Here is a 14,788-nt window from a genome sequence, read left to right on the forward strand (position 1 = left end):
TTTGGATGTGTTTTCTAATACAGCAAAAGCATGTGGAGACAGCTGTGAGAGCACTTTAAAGAGGCGAGTTCAACCCAACAACGGCCAACATGAGACTTCTGTCCCGGGAGCGTGACCACAGATGATAAGGACATCAGCGCACGCTCCTTAAATGTGAATTAATGTTGGGATTAATAACCTTTTCTAATCTATTCTACAGTCGTCCTCTAAAAATGTGCATATAAATCAAAGTGTATAGCTTTACAGGTCGGCAAACGATACTGGCTTCTCTGTGAAGGTATGAGGGTAAGATACATATTATTAGGTCCAAAAAGGGCTTTTTGGATTTTTTATAGTAATTATTTGTGTGAAAGCATCCTTGTGTGACAGATTACAATTGAATGTGTCAGGAAGTCTGGGTAATCTCTTGCTTTTAAGGGTGTTGTTCAGCTTTTAGGGAGATTTTTTAAATATATATGTCCATATTCATCCATGAGTGTGTTTTTTGCTCGTAAATGAATGATCAGCTCTACAAAGTGGATATTGTAGAATAAAGGTTGTCATCGTCTTGGAGGAAAATTGGGATATTGCGAAATGTGAGCTCAAGAAAATAAATCCGAAACTACTGAAGCAATCATTAAAAAGTCAACTAGAATATACACGTTTCATATTTAATGCTTGAATATAGTCATATAGTGATGAACGATGTGATATGGATCCCACACGGCTCTAAGTCAAGAGCAAAGGACACACATTTTAACACACACTGTTCTATAATCATTTCCCCCAATTTAATTACAGGCCTGCTCCATAAGTGTGTGGCTGGTTGAAACCAAGGCGGGGCCCTGGGGGGGGGGGGGCAGAGGGGCCCCAACCACGGGCTCCCGGGGCGGCTCCGCTGTGGGCGACACCACACAGCCCGAGAGGCAGCGGCCGTCTCTCTCTTTGAGATGGGCGAGAGAAAATAAAAGGATAAAAATATCCGGAAAGTTGCGTCTATAATTGGCTCTATAGTCTGTATTAAATACGCGAGCGCAGCTCCCAGTCGAGGACAGTGGAAGCCACTTCTACCCCCCCCCCCCCCCCCCCCCACACACACACAAGTGAAACCCTACACTTGTTACCCCCCTCCAACACAGTTCCCTCCCTCTCTGTCCACCCCATCCACAAGGGTTTCTGAAAGCTCACCTCACTTCTTTTTTTTTCAACAAACACTGCACGCCGGACTGTCACCCTGGATTATATGATCATCTCATTTTGATTTCTTGGAGCGTGCAGAGGGAGATCTCTCCGGATTATTATCACCTGGTGATGACGCCCCACCGGTGCTGATTCGGGGTGTGACTGCTGAGGGACGAGTGGCAGGCCGGGTAAGGACAATTAATTCAGGGCAAAAAGCTTTTTTTCTTCTTATTCTTCATAAATTGTGTATCCACATGCTGTGACGCTCCATCAGAGAACAGGTTTTTCTTGGGTTTGCACATAGAGAAGAAAAAACGCACCGTTTCTGTTTTTGACATCCTGGGAATGACAAACTGTTTCTGTTATAGAGATCTGGACTGCAGGTCCCAGGTCTGCCATTGAGAGAGAGAGGAAGTGGAAACAGACCTGCTGGTAACAGGGGGGGGGGGGGGGGGCAGCTTGTCTTTAGCTTTTACCTCAGATACTAAATAGGTTTCTAATAACTGCCGCTCTGAAAGGGACATGCGGTGTATTAAAATGTGATCAGAGATGAAAGGGAGACAAATTAGAAAATGTACGACTTGTGCAACGTTGGATGAAGAGAATTAGGAGCATGACTGCTGAGATATATACAGTATATATACAGTATATATATTTTGTATTTATTCAAAGTCTCGCTGGGCTGAATTTCTCAGATTTTAAACGCTCACTAATTAGGTGCAATTAGAGTGATTCAGCTACAGCTTGTCTATTTTAATCACTAATAGCACCAGTAAAGCAGCATAAATAGCCCAATCCGGGATCAGATAAGGAAACGTGTATCTGGAGGCCAAAAGCACTTTGCTCTACCCACAGTGAATCCAGCACAATGTGTCGGCTGTAAGGCCAGTCAACAGGTTGCTGTTTGGAAAGTGACCATTTCCTGGAGTAATTACCTGCTACTTTACTCCAACAGACTACTTCTACTTCATATTTGGGCCTCAGAGGTCCACTGACCTAAAACAGTTTCAAATATGCTGCAAAGATTGTAACATATTTATCTTTAAACGAGGATAAATGCATCACTTTATACAGTATGTTTGGTTCACATACCTTCTTAGATCTAATTTATTTAATTGCATAAAACCCGGTTATTGAAGGATCAACTCAACATTTTTTAAATTACACTTATTAGCTGAAAAGATTGAATCCTGTGTTATTGGTTGAATATAAAGCTTCAGAATAAAGAAAGTTAGCTCAGTGTAGACCGGAGGCGAGGGGGAAACAAATAGCCCGGCTCTAGCATTTTCTCAATCATATATCCCATTGTTAATAATGTAATTATGTTTATTATCATCATTATTGTGTCAGGAAGATCATGCTTGTTGTGTGCTCCATCAGCTACCCCAAAAAGCCTCATATTTTGGGTGGCCAGTTATTGCTTGAAATAAACAATGTGTAAAACTTAATGAGCAAACTGGATGCCCGATTCAAAGATGGCGCCTTCATTTAATACGAGGAAATGTGCTTACTCGGCTTTTCCATTGCTAACGCCTACACTGTTGACTCCCCCGAACATGAACGGGATGAGATAATGTCATCATATACGGCTTCGTTTTGGGAGGTTTGTGACGTCACGTGATGGCCGCACAAGTTGTAATACCAGGTGTGGCCACTACGGCAATTTTTTTTGACAGCTCTCGGGCCAAGACGTAGTCTGATGCGTAGGTCCCTGTAAACCCTAAATGTATTCGGTCAAGAAATAATCTGAGATAAAACATGTTCAGAGCAAGGCTAGATGTTTCCAGTCTTTATGCTAAGCTATATGCTAACAGTCTCCTGGGTCCAGCTTCATATTTAATGAACGGATCAATAGCGGTATCAATCTTCTCGACAAAAATGCTAATAAATAAATTGCCCAAAATAGTCTGATGTGTAGGTCCCTGTAAACCCTAAATGTGTTGTTGTTTTCCCTGAGATAAAACATGTTTAGAGCCATGTGTCCAGTCTTTATGCTAAGCTATATGCTAACAGTCTCCTGGGGCCAGCTTCATATTTAATGAGCGGATACGAGAGCCGTATAAATCTTCTCAACAAAAATGCAAATAAATGAATTGCCCCAAATATTCTGACGTGTAGGTCCCTGTAAACCCTAAATGTGTTGTTGTTTTCCCTGAGATAAAACATGTTTAGAGCCAGGCTAGATGTGTCCAGTCTTTATGCTAAGCTATATGCTAACAGTCTCCTGGGGCCAGCTTCATATTTAATGAGCGGATACGAGAGCCGTATAAATCTTCTCAACAAAAATGCAATTACCCAAAACAGTCTTTGCTTTAAGCCCTCAGACTGCAGGTTTGGGAAACCAATACGTTCACAGACCAATTCAATGGGAATGTCAGCGAGCACAGTGAAGGACGGTAAAGCACTTCTCTCGTATTATTGCTTTTCCAAGTTGTGCATATCTTTCCTCCCCCTCCCCCGCTGACCCCCCGCAGAGAGACGCCCTCCCAGGATGACTCTGTGTTATGTCTACGGTCAGTCACAGAGGCCGGCGGCGCAGCCACCGGTGTACAATAAGAGCGAGAATAGTTCTGTGTTTACGCGACAGGTTTCTGAAGGTGCCGCCCGGGAACAACAGAATCGTGAACGAATCCAACCGAGGACGGACTGATGCCGGCACTCGAGATACCTGCGTGAATGTTTTCATCATCAGTGCAACGTTAGCTCACTTCTAACTTTGTTCTTCTACTATTTTGTGAGTGGAGATTCCTATTTTTGGGGAGTTTTTCCTGATCCGATGTGACAGGGATGTCGTATGCGAACAGATTGTAAAGCCCTCTGAGGCAAATTTGTAATTTGTGATATTGGGCTATACAAAATAAACTGAATTGAAGATGTAATTGAATTCCCTCGCTGCTGTAGATTAAATGCGTGTTTCAGTCTGAGGCTTCAATCGTCACATCGTGAGAATGGAGATCTTGCAGAAATAATTTGAAACGAGAGACAATAGAAACACGAGACAATACGGGAGAAGAGAGATTTCTTGTATAAGTATAAAGTGGTAAATGCCATCTGAAATCAGCATTCCACCAGCCGCCTCTTCAATAGAGATGTGGCAGCAGCCATTGTAGGAAGGCCTCTTTTTTTTTACGCCAATCTCCATGCACGCCAACTCCTCTGCTTTCACTGTTAGAGAGAAATTAACACTAATCCCGTCCGCCGAGGGACGGCTCGGCAGACGGGATTTCGATTTTTAAATCTCTGAAAGGTCTGTTGTACATTTACGAAATAACTGACTGCAGTAGCCAATCGAAGAATAGCCAACTGTTGATGTTTTTCCACAGACTGAACATCTTGATGGTGGCTATAAGATAAAAGAAAAACACAACCGAGGCCGAGATGGAATTACACCGGGGATTTCGGATCACTTTGGTCTCAGTCCTCCTGGCTCTGACTCTTTCCGGCGAGCCGGTGGAAGCTCAGAGGGCAGGTAAAACCATCAGATCGGACATTACATTCTCCAGAGCTCATGTGGACTGCGTTTGTGACTAATTCCTCCTGTATTTTCTCACGGCAGGATGTAAAAATGTCCACTACGACTTGGCGTTTATCCTGGATACGTCTTCCAGTGTTGGAAAGGAGAACTTTGAGAAGATCCGGCAATGGGTGGCCAACATCGTGGAGTCTTTCGACGTGGCGCCGGACAAGACGAGGGTCGCCGTGGTCCGGTACAGTGACAGACCCAGCACCGAGTTCACCCTGGGTAGATACCGGACCCTGGAGGAGGTGAAACGAGCCGCCCGCAACATACGCTACCTGGGTGGAAACACGATGACCGGGGACGCCATCGGCTACACCGCCGCCAACATCTTCACGGAGCGCAGCGGCGCCAGGCCGACGGCCCGAGGCATCCAGCGGGTCGCCATCCTCCTCACGGACGGCCGAAGCCAGGATTACGTCCTGGAGCCCTCCAAGGCGGCCGCCAAAGCCGGCGTCAGGATTTTCGCCGTGGGCATCGGGGAGGCGCTGAAGGTGGAGCTGGAGGAGATCGCGGCCGAGCCAAAGAGCGCCCACGTCTTCCACGTGACGGACTTCAACGCCATCGACAAGATCAGAGGCCGGCTGAGGAGGAGGCTGTGCGAGAGTAAGTCGGCCAACCGCGGCCCAGCGCCAACACACGCCACATGGCTTCCTGTTTGAAGCCTCCCTGCCTCACCCTGAACGTGCACTTAATCAAAGTGGACTCTTATTTTAACCTTTAAGTGCTGCTACACGTAGGAGAGACCCCAACCACCCCGAACCACAAAGCAGCTGTGGCTCATGCATACGGTGCCATCATGGCTTCTTCTCTGAGTATGAAGCGCGTGAGGGGGGGGTTGTTGCAAACGTTGGCTTGAAGACGACAGTTTTTTTCTACCCGAGACATTTCTGTGGGTTAGCTGCCTATTTAACGGCTGCTTTGGTGCAGAGGTGTTTAGCACTGAGATTTTCTGAGATCTTCATTTATAACTTTTAAAAAGACTTCAAGACAGAAGAAAGAAAAAAAAGGACAAACTTTACTGCAGGAATTAGAAATAAATGCTAAATGAGATTTTGTGAGATCTTCATATATAACTTTTAAAAAGACTTCAAGACAGAAGAAAGAGAAAAAAAGTACAAACTTTACAGCAGGAATTAGAAATAAATGTTAAAGCAGCTGTGGCTCATGCATACGGTGCTATCATGGCTTCTTCTCTGAGTATGAAGCGCGTGAGGGGGGGTTGTTGCAAACGTTGGCTTGAAGATGACAGTTTTTTTCTACCCGAGACATTTCTGTGGGTTAGCTGCCTATTTAACGGCTGCTTTGGTGCAGAGGTGTTTCACACTGGAAAACCTGTCTTAAGCTCAACCTCAATGTTTTATTTCTTTTTTCTCACTAGTTTGCCGAGATAATCTTTCAACACAGGAACGGAGGCTCAGAAAGTGTCTCGCAAAGCCGAAGTAATGAGCTGAAATGAGTTTTATGTCGTCTGGCAGCTGCGAGGAGAGACGGAGAAATATCTTGTCCGTGAATGTTTTCGCGGAGAAGATGAATACTTTGCCCTCCAACATGAAAATTCTTGTCTAAAATTAGCCAGACAGGAAAGAAGAAGGATGCCACGGGTCTTCGCCACAAACTAAATGCAAAAAATGGAAAAGACATGATTACATGGTTTCACGCACAGATAAGCAAAGACAGGCTCGCAACTCTCAATTTCATCTTAAGCTCTAAATTGTCATGTTTTACAAATCCAAAAGTAGAGATTCCACTGAAGGAAGTGTTGATTTAGACTCTGAAACGCCTTTATTTTGACCTTTTGCTTCTTGACCATATACTTTTTAAATCTGCCAATAATAATAATAATTTGATAAAAATGTTATAAATCATGCTGTGCATGCAACTTTTAGGACTCTGTAGAAAATAACCATGGGGCGACAAAAAAGGTTCACATTTTTTTCTTTCCCTAATCTCTAAAATCACCACAAGTGAGTCTTTAAATATATCAGTGGTCAGCTCAACTGGCCCAGAGGGTAATTCAAAGTTATTTTCATTCGGAAAATTATAGCTCTAATGTTTTTAAATTGGGTCCAGGGCGGCCGCTCTAATGTCCACGTCGAATGTTTTCACCTTTTAATCCATAGGTTTGAAAAAGAAAAAAAAAGGACTCTACTTATTATGTTCTTCACTATTTCATGAGAGGGTGTGTGGCCTCGCTCACACACACTTGACCTTACATGACCCCAGTGACGGAGAACTCTTATTATCAAAGCTCCAGTCCAACACCTGCGGTGTGTTTTAAAAAATTCAGCAGGCAGCACGGGTCATAGTGAGAATTAAAAAGGTGTATCAGATCCTGGCTGCAAAAGGAAATGGTGTTTCTCCGGGGCATGAAATGCACCATCTCTTTCTTATGAATCTGTCCGAGACGTTCATTTCCAAAGGCAGGATCGCTTGCGTTTCAACTCACAGACAGATTCCTAAATTATAGCTCCGGGGGCCACAAGTTTAGGGAGCAGCTCCGCTTTAACATGCTTTAAGCCGTCTTTAAAAAAAAAGAGTGATGCACTTCCATTCATTCAGGGAACGGTACTCTTTTGGTAGACTCGCTGGCTTTAAAAACAAGACCCAAATACCTTTTTCTGAGATCTTCAATTATTGCTAGAGAGAACAAGACTCCTTGAATTTGACACACACGAGGACACACTTTCGAAATAAATGCTAAATGAGATTTTCTGAGATCTTCATTTATAACTTTTGCAAAGACTTCAAGACAGAAGAAAGAAAGAAAATGACAAACTTCACAGCAGGAATTAGAAATGAATGCTAAATGAGATATTCTGAGATCTTCATTTATAACTTTAAAAAAGACTTCAAGACAGAAGAAAGAGAAAAAAGGACAAACATTAGAGCAGGAATTAGAAATAAATGCTAAATGAGATTTTCTGAGATCTTCATTTAATTCAATTCAATTCAGTTTATTTGTATAGCCCAATTTCACAAATTACAAATTTGTCTCGGAGTGCTTTACAATCTGTACACATAGACATCCCTGCCCCAAAACCTCACATCGGACCAGGAAAAACTCCCAAATAACCCTTCAGGGGGAAAAAAAGGGAAGAAACCTGCAGGAGAGCAACAGAGGAGGATCCCTCTCCAGGATGGACAGGTGCAATAGATGTAATGTGTACAGAAGGACAGATTTAGAGTTAAAATACATTCAATGAATATGACAGAGTGTATGAATAGTTCATAGTAGGCATATTCCACGATGGAGACCTCCACGATCCATCAGGCAGATGGCGGTGGGGAGGAGGAGTGGGCGGAGTCTCAACAGTGGGTGGAGTCTCAACAGGACAGTGGCGCAGTCAGGAGCAGGAATTTCACGACCCAGACCTCGATGATCCATCAGGCAGATAGGATCTATGCCGTCTCATAGGGTCCGATGACCCCATGAGACGTGAAGTCAAAAGGACTCCGGGGAGAAAGCAGAGTTAGTAACGTGTGATTGAGAGTTAAAAATTCATCCTTAAGGAGAGAAAAAAGAGGAGATAGGTACTCAGTGCATCCTAAAACGTCCCCCGGCAGCTATAAGCCTATAGCAGCATATCAAGGGGCTGGACCTGTTGAACCTGATTCAGCCCTAACTATAAGCTCTGTCAAAGAGGAAGGTCTTAAGTCTACTCTTAAACGAGGTGACTGTGTCTGCCTCCCGGACTGAAATTGGAAGCTGGTTCCATAAAAGAGGAGCTTGATAACTAAAGGCTCTGGCTCCCATTCTACTTTTTAAGACTCTAGGAACTACAAGTAGTCCCGCATTTAGTGAGCGTAGCTCTCTAGTGGGGCAATATGGTACTATAAGCTCCTTAAGATATGATGGTGCATCACCAATCAAGGCTTTGTAGGTTAAGAGAAGAATTTTAAAAGTGATTCTTGATTTTACTGGGAGCCAGTGCAGAGCAGCTAGTGCAGGAGTGATGTGATCTCTTTTCTTAGTTTTAGTGAGAACACGAGCTGCAGCATTCTGGATCAACTGGAGGGACCTAAGAGACTTATTAGAGCAGCCTGATAATAAGGAGTTGCAGTAATCCAGTCTCGAAGTAACGAACGTGAACCAATTTTTCTGCATCTTTTTGAGACAAGATGTGCCTGATTTTTGAAATATTACGTAGATGAAAGAATGCAGTCCTTGAGATTTGCTTTACGTGGGAGTTAAAGGACAAGTCCCGATCAAAGATAACGCCAAGATTCTTTACAGTGGTGTTGGATGCTAGGGCAATGCCGTCTACAGAAACCACATCACCAGATAATTGATCTCTGAGGTGCTCAGGGCCGATTAAAATTACTTTGGTTTTGTCTGAGTTTAACATCAAGAAGTTGCAGGTCATCCATGTTTTTATGTCTTTAAGACATGCTTGAATTTTACCGAGTTGGTTGCTCTCCTCTGGTTTTATCGATAAATATAGTTGAGTATCATCTGCATAACAATGAAAGTTTATGGAGTGTTTCCTGATAATATTGCCCAAAGGAAGCATGTATAAGGTAAATAAAATTGGTCCAAGCACAGAACCTTGGTCCAAGCACAAAGACTTCAAGACAGAAGAAAGAGACAAAAAGGACAAACTTTACTGCAGGAATTAGAAATAAATGCTAAATGAGCCGCTTGTAGGATTAATTAACGGGTATGCAAGTGCTCACAATTAAAATGAGCTGCTTGGATTTTTGCAATCAGTCATGGTCTGGGATCTGCATGGAGCAGAAAAAAACAACAGCGCTAAATTTAATTGAATGAGAAGTTTCTCTGAACAGATTTATTGTAAACTAATGACAGGATCCGGCTGTCGGACCTTTCCAACAATGTGAACATATTTCTTCCCCATGTGGGATTGGTGAGGAGGTTCTATTCAATTCACCTTGACTTTCTTTCCTGCTATTTAACTCAATTTATTCTCAAGTAAAAGCCTTACATGAACCGTAACGCGTCAGATCACACACATGGCAAAATTCTCACCTTCCTATATGTTATCTAGCTAGTTTGGGTTTTATTTACCCAACACTCAAATGCAATGGCGTTATTATAAAGTGTGTTTATTGTTCTGTACGCTACCAATCCCTCCAGCCAAGAAATCTAGGATGTCATCAGCAGCCTCAACTCACCACCTCCAAGTCACGAAATACGCTTGTTTTTTTAGTGTAATTTAGACGAGCTGACCCTCATAAAATGTTAATCTCTCCAATGTTTACATCTAATAAACCACATGCGCTCTTTAGCAGTGAAGCTGGCATCTTGACACAGATATAGAAAATAACCCTCCTGCCAATAAAAACAAACGTAAACTGAGTATTTCTCACTGTCGTCACCGTGACTGAAATATCTGTGAAATATGAAACTGCGACTGCTTCCCGGCCCACGGAGGTGCCTTGTGCTCTCGTAGAACCACAAACCTCAAACGTCCAGTTATTTTTCGTGCAAATAATCCTTTGAATGTTCGACCTCATCGTGTATCTCACAGAGGTAATACTTTGTCATTTAAATTTTTTTTAAAGGCTCACCTCGGGGCATCAACCACTTGATATTAACTCCTTGGCATTTTCCATCTCTTTTGTAGCCATCTGATCTTTCTTTGTATAAATTGCTGACGTACTGCACAATATACATCCCGGTCCTTCATTGCACGGTATTTATTTGTTGTTATCATTCTGTTTGTACTGTTTGTAACTGTTTGTTTCACGCCATGTTTTGTATATTGTCCTTTCTGTGGACCGGAGGAAGATTAGCGGCCGCTAAGGCGTCAGCTAACGGGAATCCAGCTAATAAACTAAACTAAACTCTACACTTCAGACAAGAGAGATGGAGGACAGTACGTCGCATATCACACCAGAACGACTGCTTCCTATCACGTGATTAGATTTCCAAGAAGATGGGACTTTTGGCCCTGTATCCTAGGAGTTCATCTCATCCCAGATTTACGGCTCGACGTCTAACTGAACCATCGTCCTCTCTCCTCAGATGTCTTGTGTCCGAACATGAAGGTCCAACCTGATCAGTTCAAGACCAACAGCTCCAGCTACGGTCTCCAAGAGGTTCCAGGTATGTGGTTTTTTATATCCTCGATAATGCTGGCAATAGGCGTCTGCCACAAAGTCAGCTCTTTGTTTCTCGAAGCATTTACATGCCCACGTGAAGCTTTTGTTCCATGCACAGATGTAGTTTATTCTTCTATTTCAATCTGATCGGGTGGGGAATTTATTTATTTATTCAGGGCTCGAAAAGTACTACTTTACTGTGACAGTCATTGTTCTGTCTCGTTTTTTAAGCTGCCATTATAAAAAAAAACTCAATATACTTGCTGCTGTTATAGATTTATTTTGTCTGCACTCCACAGCAGCCATTGACTTGTATCCATTTCCACACGCTATGAAAATCAATGTGTTGGCCCTTTAAACTCGCTCGATGTGTTTCGCCAATCGCATCGAAAGGTTGGTCCGAGATTTGTTCCTATTTTCGAGAGATGGATCTTTTTTTCGCTTTCTTACTGAGAAAAGCTCACTAATTAGCACATAAATAAATATCTTGTTATTTAACATCGAAAAAAATGAAGTTACTAGTCACATTACTAGTCCTCCAACACTCCATGTTTTGTTTTCATGAATTCCAAGCTACCGTGCAAAAGGTTTCTGAGAACTTAGCGTTTCACCAGAAAGGTCGGATGTTGTTTTGTTCTTTTGGGGGGATCTGAGTTCCTGTCTGCGCCTCCCACACACATCCATCACGCTGAGAGAAAAAACAGATGCACCGGCACGTCTGTCTTCATGGAACTTCATGGAAAGAAAGAACGATGTCAGAGTGATGAAAGCTGTGTTTTTAGAACAATTTGACTCTGAAAAAAATTGGTCTGGCCTTCACCTGATACTGATTTGAGGTTTTTAATCTCAAATTAATGACATTTTGCTTATGGACTCTTTTGTGCCAGTGTTCAGTTATACCCCCCCCCCCCCCTCAAAATATGAGTGTGTGTTTCCTTAACCCTTGTGTTGCCTTCGGGTCAATTTGACCCGATTAAATGTTTCACCCTCCTGTCGCCTTCGGGTCAATATGACCCGATTCAATGTTTAACCCTCCTGTTACCTTTATATTTACTAACATATTTTACCCTTGAGGTCAATATGACCCCAGCTATATTAAAATCTCCAGAAAATTATTAGAATTAATATTGTTTTCCAAGTTTAAGTGTGAGGTACTTTATGTTTGTTTGTTGACTCCCGAAAGAACACCGACATTAAACATTGAATCGGGTCAAATTGACCCGAAGGCGACACAAGGGTTAAGAGATGTAGTGATGTCAGGCTATAAAGGTGCCTATAAAACATTTAAACCTTCCTCTGTTAGTGAAACCCGGACCATTGCAACTCATAAAGCATCATTATATCATGATGACAAATACAATATATTAAGGATTAATGAACATGTATCTGCAATTCGAACAATCTATCCATGTGGTTTACCTCCCCCCCACCCCCATCCCAGCATGCACTGGGGTCCAGTCACCTGTCCATCACAGGGCTTACCACCAAAACAAGTATTTCTAATGTATCTAACATCCATGTATTTATTTTGAGGAAGGAAACAAGAGCTCTTAGAGGAAACCCATTTGGACATGATATGCTAACTCCACACGAATGTCACGATTTTTTTGTTTTTTGCAATAAGGCTGCTGAGCCAAAAAGTAAAACAAGAAAAGAGAATTTGGCAAAAGATAAGGACTTGTCTTTGTATTGTTTCAATCGTGTGCATTGCTATACATCTAATATATTGTATTATTTGAAGTTTAAAACAGATGCAGCGTGGGGTAAAAAGAAAGTATTTGTAGTAATCTTAAAGTGTGGTACAACGGCATCAAGAAGCATGTGATGGAAATACTCAAGTATATTACAAGTGTTTTCCACTCTGAAGCAGTCGGAGTCGCCTCCGCTGGTAGAAGCTTCACGCATGACATCACTACATGATACATTCACAGTCTATAAAAAAAGTTGTTTCTACTGTTGTTGGTGAAAGTTAAAGAAACGATAATCGTGTTAGATTGAACACTTCATCAGGCGATGGCCGTTGGGCTAATTATGCTAATTATGCTAATTGGGGATTTTCCTCTAAACTGCACAGGAATTAGAACTTTAGATAAATCAGACACACACACACAAAACAACTACACACTCTCTCCGTACACAGATGTGCTGTAAACCCTCTAATTAGAATAAATCATCCGGGCTGTGTTTTTGTTTTTCCTGAGATGAGAAAATGTGTATTCTCATAAGCTAAAAAAAAAGAAGCTAGCATGAATATAATGTACGCCACGCTGATTGATGCGGCCTCAGAGCATCTATCTCTCTACGATAATGGTTCTCTCACGGGAGAACATGACGAGGCCGCGGCGGGTTCCCATGGTTTCATTCGACGTCGGCACAGCGTGACAAAAGTATAAGCTCGCCATCGGCTGCAGGAACCGCCGCCATCTGCTACCATCAAAAAAGAACGCTGCGTTTTATCCGAAAGTCGGTGAACTCATCTGGATTCCCCCGCGGATCGCCCCCATTGGGGCCGTCCGAAATAACTTTTTTCCGGGGTTGATTACATGCTCTCCGCCGCCAGTCTAAATTACAGCTCTGCGCTAACATGCCCCCGCGGCGGCCACAGAAACGTCACGCGGCTAGCTAACGCGCCGCGACAACGAGGGTCGAGGCTCACAGCTGCAACACATCCCTCAGTATGACATCACCGAGGCTCGAGTCGCTTGGTCTTGACTCTTGTTAGATTATTGCCGCTGGTCATTTTCGAAGTTCTAGACTTCTGCTCAAGCCTTTCTTCACGTTTTGTTTTTATCAGAATATTTGATTTTTGCTGTGTTTAGCTTGAGATGTTGAGTTTTAAGTTTGTTCCTTTTAGTTTTAAACACAGGAGCGCTTAGAAAAACCTAAATACTTTCTATACAGGTACTAGAGTCATTGTCTCTATGGCAGGGGTGTCAAACTCATGTTCACTGTGGGCCACATCACCATCATCGCTGCCCTCTTAAAGGGCCGGTGTGCCTGAAACGCTGTATAAACTACACTGTATATAACTCTCTTTGCATTTGATAATTGTTTATTGGAGTATAGAAATATTGCACACAAGAAAATGTATCTGACGTTATAACATGAATCCATTTAATTTGAAACCTTCAAAATAAAAGCACAGGATATTTTTCTTGATTTTCCTTTAGAAAAGGTGGTCCGCGAGCCTTGAGTTTGACCCCTGTGGTCTATGGCTTTTGTCTCACCAAAAATATACTATGTAGGTACTATGCTGTTGATGACACGAAGGAACATGAAATTAGAAATTAACAAGTGGCAAGAAACAATAAATTTGAAAGACAAAATGTTGTCGAAATTTGAGACTTCTGCTCAAGCCCTTTGACACCAGGTTTGGTTCTTTCTATCAGAATATGTTGTTTTTCTCAGGTATTAGAGTTGTAGTCTCGATGGCATTCGTCTTGCCAAAAAGTAGTTATACGACGCTGTTGATGACATGAAAAAATATGAAATAGAAATAAAGTTTTAGTGGCAAGAAACAAAACAATTGAAAGACAAGATTTTGTCGAAATTCTAGACTTCTGCTCAAGCCCTTCCACATGAGGTTTTATTTCTATCAGAAGATGTTGGTTTTCTCTGCAAGTATTTAGCTGAACATATTGTATTGTTCTAAGTATAAGTGTGTCCCCTTAGTTTCAAACACAGGTACCATGAGAGGCATCGTCTCTATGGATTTCGTCTTTTCGTCGAGATAATGCTATAAGCTAACGAATCTGCTGATGGCATTAAAGAACATGAATTAGAAATAAAAGTTACTACACTTTGATTTAACAAGTGGCAAGAAACAAAACAATTCACCATTCATCTTTTAATCTTGACAAACAAAATGAGGAAACAGATGTTAAAGATGCAGGCGAATTAAACGGCATCTAACAGTGAAGGTGTATGAAAAGTGACATTTGGTTATTTTGGTCTGTTATGATGGTTTTTGAGGTTATTCTTTCTTCTGTTGCTAATGGTCTCAGGGGCTCACCAGCTGTTTGAAGGCTATTTTCTCATAAGCTC

At 42.2% G+C, this 14,788-nt stretch overlaps 1 protein-coding gene across 1 annotated transcript in view; it reads left to right on the forward strand.

Annotated features, from left to right (window-relative positions):
• Positions 1-1,200: 1,200 nt before the first annotated feature.
• Positions 1,201-14,788, forward strand: part of col22a1 (collagen, type XXII, alpha 1) — a 60,006-nt gene continuing 46,418 nt past the window's right edge. The window contains exons 1-4 of the mRNA XM_056416082.1: positions 1,201-1,349; positions 4,485-4,630; positions 4,718-5,284; positions 10,668-10,748. Coding sequence (XP_056272057.1) covers positions 4,540-4,630; positions 4,718-5,284; positions 10,668-10,748 — 739 coding nt within the window. The 5' untranslated portion in view covers positions 1,201-1,349; positions 4,485-4,539. The remainder of the gene's footprint in view (positions 1,350-4,484; positions 4,631-4,717; positions 5,285-10,667; positions 10,749-14,788) is intronic.

The sequence above is a fragment of the Pseudoliparis swirei genome, chromosome 1, assembly GCF_029220125.1.
Source record: "Pseudoliparis swirei isolate HS2019 ecotype Mariana Trench chromosome 1, NWPU_hadal_v1, whole genome shotgun sequence".
Classification (NCBI taxonomy): domain Eukaryota; kingdom Metazoa; phylum Chordata; class Actinopteri; order Perciformes; family Liparidae; genus Pseudoliparis; species Pseudoliparis swirei.